General features: G+C 41.1%; 2 protein-coding genes across 4 annotated transcripts in view; both read right to left on the reverse strand.

Moving 5' to 3' along the window:
- RAB9A (RAB9A, member RAS oncogene family) overlaps positions 1 to 3,053 on the reverse strand; it is a 27,596-nt gene extending 24,543 nt beyond the window's left edge. Inside the window, exon 1 of the mRNA XM_030449735.1 lies at positions 2,985 to 3,053. Within this exon, the coding sequence (XP_030305595.1) occupies positions 2,985 to 3,037 (53 nt within the window). The 5' untranslated portion in view covers positions 3,038 to 3,053. The remainder of the gene's footprint in view (positions 1 to 2,984) is intronic.
- Positions 1 to 5,834, reverse strand: part of TCEANC (transcription elongation factor A N-terminal and central domain containing) — an 11,102-nt gene extending 5,268 nt beyond the window's left edge. Inside the window, exons 1-2 of one of the 3 annotated variants that reach the window (XM_030449675.1) lie at positions 5,659 to 5,738; positions 2,985 to 3,059 (exon numbers count right to left, since the gene is read on the reverse strand). The gene's annotated coding sequence lies outside the window, so the exon portion shown is untranslated. Of the gene's footprint in view, positions 1 to 2,984; positions 3,062 to 5,658 lie in introns of those variants that run through there. The other 2 variants (XM_030449688.1, XM_030449680.1) reach the window with 2 other exon arrangements.
- Positions 5,835 to 11,762: the final 5,928 nt, after the last annotated feature.

Below are 11,762 nucleotides of genomic sequence, written 5' to 3' on the forward strand. Positions count from 1 at the left end.
TAGATTGGATTAAATGCAGTATTTGTGTATTACCTTAGGACTTATTTCCACACAAGCACTAAGGCAATAAATTAAATTAGACATTTTAAGGTATTCTTAGTAATGCATTGGATTTTTCAAGTTTATGCAATATTAAATTCAAGTACATAAACATTACAGCAGCATAAAATAAAACTGAAAACAGAGTATGGACACCATAGTATGAACAATTTAAAAAATAATTCTAAAATAATTTTTGAAATTCAGGCACCTAACAGACTGCTCACATTTAATTTTAAACAATCACTTCTAAGGATTGTTGTACTCAACATGTACAACATACAGCAAAGAGGCTGTAGGCAACAAGGACTTACTAGGCAAAGCCAGATAAAAGTAACAGAAAACAACTCATCAAAAACATATGACAACAACATAACCAAATCTGTAATTAATTAGTTCAGAGGAGTGGAATATTCACTACTGAATAGTAGGCGCACAAGAAACAGCTAGCAGAGAAAACACTAAGTAAGTGTAAAAAATATGTTTTTATCAGTGTCAATAGAGAAATTTCTGTGTGGAAAATATTCTTGGAATGGCACTGGGCTTGTTGTGTGTACCAGGATCCTTCAAGAGGAAAAGTAATATATACATCTCAAATACTATGCTAAATACTTAATAAATTTCAAGGTAGCATGGTGAAAAAAATCCCAAACTAACCAAGAAACCACAACAAAACCCACAAAAACCACATTGTACATATTTTGCTCTGTAAATCATGCAAGGCCTGGATTTATCACTGAGGTTGACACAGACTATTACTTTACAGGATCAGAAATTAAACTGAGATTTCTGAGCATATAAGAACATGTAAGTGTATGAAATTGTTCATTTCACTACTGCTGGCTTCCTTCAAAGGATGAGGCAGAGCTCCTCTTTAATGCTCAGAATCCTGCTTAGCATTTCATATTAAGCCTGGATGTCAAGCACCTCATCTGCTTCTCTAATCAAGGGACAACACAATTTCTACAGATAACTGCAGAAAACATGTTTTTCATATTCTTACAGGCAGAGACAAGAAATTATTGATGCAGTGGCATTAAGCGCATTTTCTAGCCAAAGTTCACTGGGAACCTACACACAGCGAGCCTGAATTCTTTCCTGCTCAAGCTTCTGTTCTCTTAACTTTGATGTTCCTGCTGTAAATCAGGGTTTTGGTGTTTTGTTGAATGAAGGCAAAACCTCCAAGTATGTGTATGCTTGATTTTGTTACTTTGTAGGAAGAACAGTGGAAGACTGATACCAGAGACAACTGCCAGATGACTGCCCACTGAAAAAGGATTTTTGAGTTTTCTGCAGTGTCAGGTAAACAAAATCACTGCTTGATATAATAGTTACTTTTAAAAAGAACTGATAAGTAGGCGTTAAAAACACTCTAGACAATCTACAAATTTTTATTTCTAGTTCTCAGATGGCAGAAGTGCTTACAGGGCAGACTCATCTGCCCAAGCTGGTTCAATAGGTCAGCTTCAGAAAGAAGATCATGATCTAACCCTTTAACCCACAGTTCTCCTTCTCTGATAACCCCACAGCCCTAAGAAGCTTTTCATAATGTTCAGTATTTGAGGGGGAGAAAAAATCCAAGAGAGACAGAACAAAGAAGTTTTGTGAAGCCTCAAAAACTTTCTGAAGAGAAAGCACGTGTTTCACAGACACCAAGATGCAATTCCAAACGGGAAATCATTTCACCACTTGAGGGAGCTGTAACATAGCAAACACCTGGAGTCCTGCAAAATGTGCATAACGAAAAACTCCCTTCTGCTAAGAAAATCATTTCCCTACGACCTTTAGAAGACTACATCTTTAGAGTACCTATATGCCTAACTTTGGCCAAAAATCCCTGAAAATTCAAAGCTGCTGGGATACAGACAGGAGGGAAAAGGTGCATCCCTTATCCAAACATTGTCTGGATATTATTCTCTCATTCAACATTTTTTAAATTTGGATTTTTACCACTTTTTTACATGACTCAATGCTACCTGGCAAACGCTGGACAAATACTTATAAAATTAACTGAAATGCACTCATTCAGCACTGTTCAGCTCTCTTCCTAGTTCTGACACTTGAGAAATACAAGAAAAAGGAGTTATGAATCCTACACTTTTGTTACTTTTGTTTGTAGAGATGCAAGAACAAAAGTTACAAATTACAGTATCACAATTTTGTGCCGTACAAAGTGAACATTCTCAGCCCTCCTTCAACTACACAAGGCATTGCCATCCTGCTTAACTTTAGCAGTGTATGACACCACTCATTTGTATTCCAAGTGCCTGCTGAAGGTCACACCGTGAAGACTGACTGGTATTTACAATGAGACTCCGTAATGCTCTGCTGATGAGGTACTTTGTAGCCAAATCATTAGCTCAGATCCTGACTGCAAGGTATGAGTCACTTGTGCATACAAGAATGAACGACAGCGATCAATAAAAACCCAAGTCAGTTTGCTCCTAAGGAAAAAAAACAGGCTACCTCAGGTTTGAAATATGGTCATCCTGTAATAATACCAAGGTGAATCAGAGCTCTTTTAAACAGTGAAAGGACTAAGCAGGAGAAAACAAACAAAACAACAACAAAAAAGCCCAAACAGTCTAACATGCCTGCTGCTATCTGCAAAGCCAAACCCCGGGAAAAAAACTGGCCTCTCCACAACATTTGGGGCTAATGCTTTCTCTCTGATATGTTTGTTCCTTAGATGTTTCAGTCATAGCCTTAGCACAGCTAACTTCCACTAACACACCAAGGCAAACTCGGAATGCATCCAGGTAAGTGTGGATGTACACCCTGGAAGGGGAGAGAAGGCTGAACACCAATCCTTTTCCTCATCCTAACTTTATATGTAGCTGTTTGGTTTGGTTTTTTTCTCCAAGGAATTCTATGCTAATCAGCAGAAAATCCAGACCACAGCCAAGACAAAGACCAGAAGAAGCCAAGTACCCCTAGTGATTTACCTTCTGTCAAAAGATGTGGCTATTTCTACAGCACAGCACAGTTCTGGAAACATCAGATTTCTTGCTTTGGGCAACCTAAATTGAAGAAAAAACAAGGGAAATAAGAAAATGCTATTTTAACCTCAGAGCCTAAGAGGAAATCAGAGAATTCTCACAGTAAACTTCCAGATCCTAATTTAGAGTTGCTTCTCCGAAACCCAATTTTTAATTAAAATTTTTTTAAAAAATTAAATATCAATAGATTGCATAATGAAGCTATCACACCTAGGACTGTATCTCAACTGCTCCCTCTTACTCAATGCAAGTGCACAAGAAGTATACATAACGCTGTCCTCCAAACACTGGGAAATTGTAATTCAAAATGCCCAATACACTGAGAATGGCTTAGCCACTATAATTGTATAGAAATAAAAAACTGAAAGCTGTTCTGCACCTAAAGGCTTTAAGCCTCTAGTGCTCCCATCATTCCTCAATAGAAAAACTGATTAGGAGTTCACTTTTTTTAAAAAAAGAAAGGTTATACTATCATGTTCAACATGGTTCCAAGTACCAGTACTTGAAGAAATCAGTTTTGAGCATTCTCCAGTAACCGTAAAAGACTAAAAACACTTTCCCTGTTCCTTCTTGGTTTTATAGTTTTCTTCCACCACTTTCTGACTTCTTTTTGAATTTATTGTTCATTCACCTACATAGATTTCATCAAGTGTTCAGGGTTTTTTTTTTTATATTTACTAAAGTACTTGTGAGCTGTGGGTTTAAAACTGGCATTGAAGTGACAATTCTAACATTCTTCTGCACCCACTTTCTCTCAGTCTCCATAAACAATGTTTATACCCTCTGGCAGATGCACTGACTCAAAACCTGGACAGCCTCTATTTAAATAAAGTTTTCCTAAGATGAATGTCACATCCTCCTTCCATTTAGCTTCTGCATTGTCATGGAAGTCCAACAAACAGGCCTCTTTGCAGACAGGAGTCTATATCAACAAGTAAAACTGTACTTAAGACATCTCCATTCCAAGTATATTTGGTCACTTAATACTTTAAAAACAAGATATAAATAATTTTGGAGAGAAATAAGCAGTTCTTTCTTCTTAATATATTTTCCTGATAAAATAGCTTAAAGATCAGACTTCAACTGTAGCATGCTACAAACTAAACGTTCAGTCTGTAATGTCTTTTTATGGCAAACTACACTGACAAATTAATATAAAATGGGACATGTAATAATAAAAGCATGTTTCAGGAACTTTTGTGGGTTTTTTGATCTTGTCAGATGAATTGACTTTTTACTGCTGTAGTGTTCAATTTCCAGTTAAGCCTTGGCTCAATACTATTTCTATTTTTTACTCCATTGTCAGAGACATATTATATATTGCTTTACGATTCTTTTACAGATTTTCAACTGAAAAATGATCTTTCTCCTTCAAAAATAAATCCTTCGTATGTAGAAAAGCACATATGTTAATGACCCCTCTACAGAGATAGCATATGGGGTATTTGTAAGATACTGTTAGTGTTTACATTCCTTGAGCTAAAACATGACAACTTAAATATGAAAATAGACAACAAATAAATATTTTAAGAGCTTCGATGAAGTCACCTGACATACTGGTTGAAATAAGATATAAAATACACTTGAAATAGATTTTTATATATTTAATTTTTTAAAACAATACTACATTGAAAAGTGTGAACTAATTGCTTTCTATCATTTATACCAGTGTTTGACTTCACATGCATGTCACATAGAGACTAACATAGGAAATACCTAAAAAAATTCTCATAATACTGCTGTCACAGGCATCCATCCTGCAGTTTTTCAAGATCAGCTGCTTCTGCCAGCAGGAACTACAGCCCCTTATGACAAATAATCCGCAGGATAATTACAACAGCTTGGAGAAGCAGCTCGGCTACATGCATTTGCCTGCAAACAGGTGACATTTTCATGACGTGGAACCAGCCGCAGATAACACTTCTCCTGGACGAGCTTTGGAGTCGGCCTCAGGACTCAGCACTTTCATGTGCACCTCGGACACCAGACCAAGAAACTCGGAGCACAGAAGCTGCAAATCTGCCCCAAGTCACTCCCATTGCGTTCCAAATCGCACCCTGAGCACGCTGGCTCCATGTTCCCTTTTTTCAAATCCTCCATTAAAGCCTCCTCCTGCCTGCTCCTCAGACCCTGTCTAGCTTAACTCTGCCCCGCTACTGTATTGCTTAGGGGCAAAATGTCGCCCCTCCTCATACCCGGGGGGAGATGGAGAAGCAGCCACCCACCCAGCAACCCCCATACACACTCCTCAAGGAGCTCTCTCTTACGGCTTCACCCGTCCCCCCTCGCACTCCCGGCACTGCTATAAGGGGCAAGCGGCACCGGGGGAGCCGCGGGGCGGTCGGCGCTTCCCGGGAGGTCGAGGCCGTGCATGGATCCCCTCCTGCCGCGGGGCGCCATTTCGTGGCGGGGCAAAGGAGCCCACCGAGCCGCTTCGTCCCTCCGGATCTCACCCCCCAGTGCCGAGGCACGGGGAAATGTCTCCTGCGCAGCACCTGACGGGCATCACCAAGAAAGGGGAGCTGCGCGCCTCCCCCCCGCTGCCCTCGGCGAAACACACAGCGCTGCCATCACCCTCCCCGCCACCCCCGTACCCCGACAGCCAGGCTGCCGCCGTTACCTCCGCTGTGGGCCTCAACATGGCGCCTCCCTCCCGCCGGGCTGCGCCGCCGCCATCCCCGGCAACGGGAGCGCCCGATTGCGGGTGAGAGCGGCTGCGCGCTGGCCCCGGCTGCCGGTGAGGCCCAGTGCGGGCGTCGGGCTTGAGGAGGGCACTCGCTGGAGAGCACGAGAAACCCCGCTTACTCCCGCTATGGGCGGGGGGGTAGGGAAGGGAGCTGCCTTTGGGCTGAGAAGCCATGTCCCATTGTCAGAGGGCCAGGGCTGGCATATTTGTTGTGAAATCCCAGGGAGGTTGCAGGGCTGACAGCATCCCGTAGTATGCGAAAACCGTGGAAATGGCTTTCCCAAGCAGCGTCAGGTGTCAAGGCACAGGTTCCCCTCAGGCTGCTGCCGCGTTCTGGGCAGCGCTCCCTCCTGGCACCTGACGGGGCCGAGGCGTGAAAGGGGCACTGGGATCGGCCGTCCCCCGACCCGGCTGCATCTTGCCGGGCTGATGGAGCTGGGCACAGGCCTTGGGAAAAGCGCTCTGCTTGGGAAAGTTGGAAAAGCTTCTTTGGCTCCTCTCAGCCCGGGAGAAAAGCCGATGACACTCCATGGATAGCTCAGGAGTCCCCATTAAATGATCTTTGATATAATGAATAAGGAATCATTGTTCCAGTTTCCCATTTATAAAACAGAGGCAATAATAATGTTTCCTCAATTACCCGTGACTAACAAAATAAAAATATGATAAAAACTATCTATCCGTACATGGAACTGTTGGACTGAATCCAGAGGAGGGCTGTAAAGATGATCAGAGGGCCAGAGCTCCTCTCCTGTGAAGACTGGCTGAGAGAGTTGAGGTTATTCAGCCTGGAGGAGAGAAGGCTCCAGGGAGCCTGAAGGGGATACAGGAAAGCTGGGGAGGGACTTTTTACAGGGACATCTGGGGCAGGGCAATCCCAAGCACCGATATAGGCTGGGCAGTGACTGGCTTGAGAGCAGCCCTGAGGTAAAGGACTTAGGGGTGCTGGTGGATGAGAAGTTCAGCATGAGCCATCAGTGTACACTTGCAGTCTAGAGAGCTAACCAGATCCTTGGCTGCATCAAGAGAAGTGTGGCTGAGGGAGGTGATTCTCCCCCTCTGCTCTGCTCTCATGAGACCCCACCTGGAGCACTGCATCCATGTCTGGAGCTCCTATTACAAGAAAGACATGGATGTGCTGGAGCATGTCCGGAGAAGGGACACAAGGATGATCAGAGGGCTGGAGCTCCTCTCCTGTACAGACAGACTGAGAGATTTGGGGTGATTCAGTCTGGAAAGGAAAAGGCTCCAAGGAGACCTTATTGAAGCCTTCCACTATCTGAAGGGGCCCACAATAAAGCCAGTGAGGGACTTTTTAGGATGTCAGGTAGTGATAAGACTTGGGGGAATGGATTCAAACTAGAGGAGGGTAGATTTAGATTGGATGTTAGGAAGAAGTTCTTCACTGTGAGGGTGGTGAGACACTGGAACAGGTTGCCCAGAGAGGTTGTGGAAGCTGCCATCCTTGGGGATTTTTAAGGCCAGGTTGGACAGGGCTCTGAGCAACCTGATCTGGTGGGAGCTGTTCCTGCCCATGGCAGGGGGGTTGGAATGAGATGATCTTAAAGGTCCCTTCCAACCCTGAAAATTCTATTTTTCTATAACATTTTGGATATACTATAAAAATCCAACATATCTTGAGTCTAAATGAGGTCTGAGTTTACATCTTCTCCTTGTCATCTACATAAAACATAACATTAGCATAAAAAAACATGTGAACAGTTTTGTGCCATTACGTAGGACACAGCCTGCAAAACCACCACAACTACTGTTCATTTATTAACTTATAACCATATCTATGAAAGTGATGACAGTAGCTGAAAGGAGGACAATGAAAATGTTTTTTCTTTTAATGAAATAAAAGCCTTTTCTTACTGACTTTTGAAGATGATGCTTATTGATACTGTATTAGCAATGAAATACTGCAGACGTACTCCTATTCACAAAATAATTGTATTGTACTTATTTAAAATAAAATACGTGAGTACTCTTGAAATCTTTTTTTCTTCAATTTGTTTTACAAAGGATTAGCTTTGGTTTCTCTTTTTTATTGCCCATTCTTGGAATTGTAATTACTGGCTCTTCAGAATAGCTCAGGCAAAGTGTTTTGGGAAGTGCTGTGTCTTTGGAAGTACTGTCAGACAGGCATTTCCTCTAAAATCCCTGGGTACAGGCACTGGGGCTGTGGTTTGAACTTTCTGAAACCTTGTTCACAGGTAATGTTAGCAGCTGCTCCTTTTGTAGTGGAATCATGGAAATTGTATCCTCCCTGAAAACCTGAAAAGGAACTGGTAAATGCTCACTTGCTAAACATGGTCCTAGACAGGGAGGAAAAGTCAACGTCAGCTCTCCAGAACACTGGCATAAATCAAAGTGTCAGTGGGGAAATCAAATGAGTAAAAGATTTATATAACATGACTGCAAACAGAATGTGTTTCCCTATCTTCAGCAAAAAAAGCCTGAATGCCAAAGTTGTGATAAATAATTAAAAAATGTTCTTGCCTATTGACAGAAAATCAAAGAAAGGCAGAATTACAAATTTAATTGTTAAAGGTACCATCAATCCTATAGAAAAGCATCATCTTTTTTGATTTATACATCTTGCAGTCTTTTTTTATAGGTATGTAAAGCACTGAATTAGTAGTTTTATATTAAATCTTCATTATATGACTGTAAAGATGAAATGAGAGGTGGCAACAGTTCAGAAACTTTTTACTAGCATGGCTGAAATATTGATTTTTTTCAGAATTATGGACATTTTCTGGCACTGACTTTGAACCATTATTCTTAATACTGTGTTCTCAGCCTAGGAAGACTTAAATCAAATTGTCCTTGAAAATCTACAAAGCCAAGAATAATTAATCACGACACTGACTGACTAAGGAGAAGGGCCCCAGATGGCCTAGTGTTTGGGAGAGGAGGTTCCCGTAGCAGCAGAGCAGCAGCAACAAGCAGAGACAGATCCTGCAAATAGCAAATTAGTAAATTTGCAGGTTTAAGAGGCTAAGAAAATATCCTGCAGTGATTTTGAAGACTTCTTTCAAACCGCTGGAATTCCCATAAGAGTTCTGAGTAGCCAGTATGTTCATGCCTCGGTCTGTTACTGGCTGGAGATTTCACATCTATGCAGTTGTGTCAGTCCCCCAAATCCAACAGACCCTCACTAGATGAAGCATGTGTCTCCTGGCAGGGTGACAGAAAGAAACCTGAATTTATCTTTGATACAGACTATGATTCAGTTCATGAAAAGGCTCCCTACCACTCTGCTAGGAAGTAAGGAAAAAAAAAAGTGACATAATGCACACACTATTAAGTGAATCATTATAATTAAATGACATGAGGACCAAAGTGTTTTAAACAATCATGTCTGCCTCCATCTTTAATGCAGAATAGAATATTTACAAATTCTACACAAATCTCTAGTCCCTAGAGATCTGAAAATCTGGAACTCTGACAGATTTCATTTTGTGATTTTTTTTTTTTTAAAGAAAGAGGTCTTGAGTGGCTATTTGTTTCAGCAGTCACTTTCACCTTTTTAGGCTCTGATACCATTTTTTTGTGATCAGGCCCTGAATTTCTTTAGGCCAGCTGTGAACTGCTGCTGTTTATCTGTGATTAGACAAAAACCTTCAGAACCCAGCAATGGATGAGCTTGACAGTAACGCTGCTTGCCTCTTTCTGGCTGCTTGTCGGGTTTATTTCCATGTTCCCCAGCCACTGTAGGTTAAACCCTCTCCAGCTCATTGCTGGGCACTAGGAGGGACACTCACACAACTGCCCCCCACCAACCAGTCTGTGAAACCAAGGGTAATGCCTTCATCCCTTCATCCCTCATCTCTACTGCAGCGGTAGTGGTTCAAGGGTTGGACTTGATGATCTCTGAGGTCCCTTCCAACCCAGCCAATTCTATGATTCTATGATTCTCTTCAAAGATGAAGTTTCTTCCCTATCCTGTGTCTTGGAACAGCAGCAGCTTGGGGGTTGACTGCCTTGAGCCCTGAAGGCAAACGTTGTCACTGTTGTTCACACTTTCACTGGCATTTTCAAAAGCACACATAGTTGGGCCATTCACCAACTGGTGAATGGGCCTCCTTGCCTCTAGAAAAGGTGGCCATGTAGAGAAACAAGATAAACCAGGTGCCTCGGGTTGCCAAAGAGTGGGTGTGAGTCCACCTGTGCCTGATTAGGACAGGCCCCTATTGGGCATGAGCAAGACCAGGGGGCCAATAAAGGTGGGACACACACCCACAGAGCAGAGCTCACTCTGGTGCGAGGCAATGAAGAGGTCAGCAGCTCACCGAGCCTCAGGAGCAAGAAAGGCTCCTCCCACTACATGGCCCCTTTAACACTCTGGCAGTTCTAAAGATGACAAAATTAGGACCACTGTATGTTTACATCCTGGGCAAGAGAGTGATGTTAATGAGTAATACACTGTAAGTGCATGTGAGGCTTTCTTCTGTACATGATCTGTCTAGCACTTTCAAAATCTCCTGTGAATGTTACTTAGTTTAGGATAAAATTAGTGTTTGAGGGAAGAATAGTTGTGAGTTTGGTTATTTTTTTTAGAACTATGTTATTTGTGATCAGCTTATAGCATGATTTCCCAAAGTTTTAATCATTTTCTATCATTTTATCAAGTTTGTGACTCTGTTTTTTATGGTCTAATATTTATATATATATATATAATTGTAAATTGAGTCATATTTGCAGGTGAGAAGACAAATCCTGCTAAGGACACAGATTTTATGTATTAAGCCATCAAGAATAACAAAAAGACACAATAGTAAGTCAAAACACACAGATCTAATGTTAAATTTCTACCAGCCTGAAATCAAGGGCCAGATTCTGATTGCCTGGTTTACCAGCTGAGATCAAATTTACTAACTCCCACCAGAAGTGTCCAGTTCAGCAAACAGATTTTAAGCATTCAATTTAGCAGTGATTATCCCAGTAAAACCAGGAGAAAGCAATGGAGCAGAGCAGTCAGCTCTGGAAGATTTAAAGTGCTTGAATGTGCTGCCAGCTTTGCTATTTTCTGTATACAGGATGAACAGGAGCAAATTAAATATGCCACCTCCTCTATGCTACAAAAAATGGGGTTGCTGCATGCAAGCTGCCTCCTGGAAGTGGTTCCTGAAGAATTTTGACTTAAAACAGTGCCTGGGAATCGTTTAAGAGAGTGCTTGGAGCTGGACCTTAATGAACCATGTCTGTGGAGCTATTGAGTGCTCCTGAATACCCTCCAGCTTGCTGGTCTGCATGGAAGTTAAAAAAAAAAAAAAAAGTCTATGAAGAAAAATGAACAAAATGCTATTTTAAAGCAAGTTTAGGTAGACACTGTTTCTTCTACTTGAAATTCGTATTTCTATTGGCATCAAGTGCACTGATTATTTATAATAAATTGCATTGTTCCAGATGATATTTAGCTTTGAAATACTTTCTTTAATTTTAAAAGGAATTAATAAAATATTTTAAGTGTGGGAATAAAGTTCTCTTTAATCTGACCTTTAACCTAAAAGGGTGACTATTCAAATGTTTCTCAAATCCGCCTAAGAATATTCTTCTCAGCTATTTCAAATAGAAATTGGTATAATGTATTACACATTTGTTAAGATATTGAGAATTTTTCAGAATATTAGGCTATTTCCTAAAAAAAAAAAAGGGAAAAACATGAAAGAACCTTTTAAAACATTCAGTCATGCTTCAGTGAATCACTAAAGACTAAATATCCCCCAAATACAAAATTAACATTCAGTTTTCTTTCAACAGTTCTATACTGTTCACTTCCTGGAGACTGGGGCTTGGAAGGGGGAGAAGAGGGGTGAAAGACTGAATGTCAGACTTCATTGAAATGAAAATTTAAAGTCAAATGAGAGTCTATTAACTATCAAAATCAGAAATTATTTTCCAGTAAAAGTCCTTAGCTGTTATAAGCTTTTATGTACAGGTATGTAACAGCACACATATGACCAAATAAATTACCATTTAAACTTCCTTTTAATTTTTCCTTTTCATTAATACATTGTCATGAATTTTAA

This window comes from Calypte anna, chromosome 1, assembly GCF_003957555.1.
Source record: "Calypte anna isolate BGI_N300 chromosome 1, bCalAnn1_v1.p, whole genome shotgun sequence".
In the NCBI taxonomy this organism is placed as follows: Eukaryota; Metazoa; Chordata; class Aves; order Apodiformes; family Trochilidae; genus Calypte; species Calypte anna.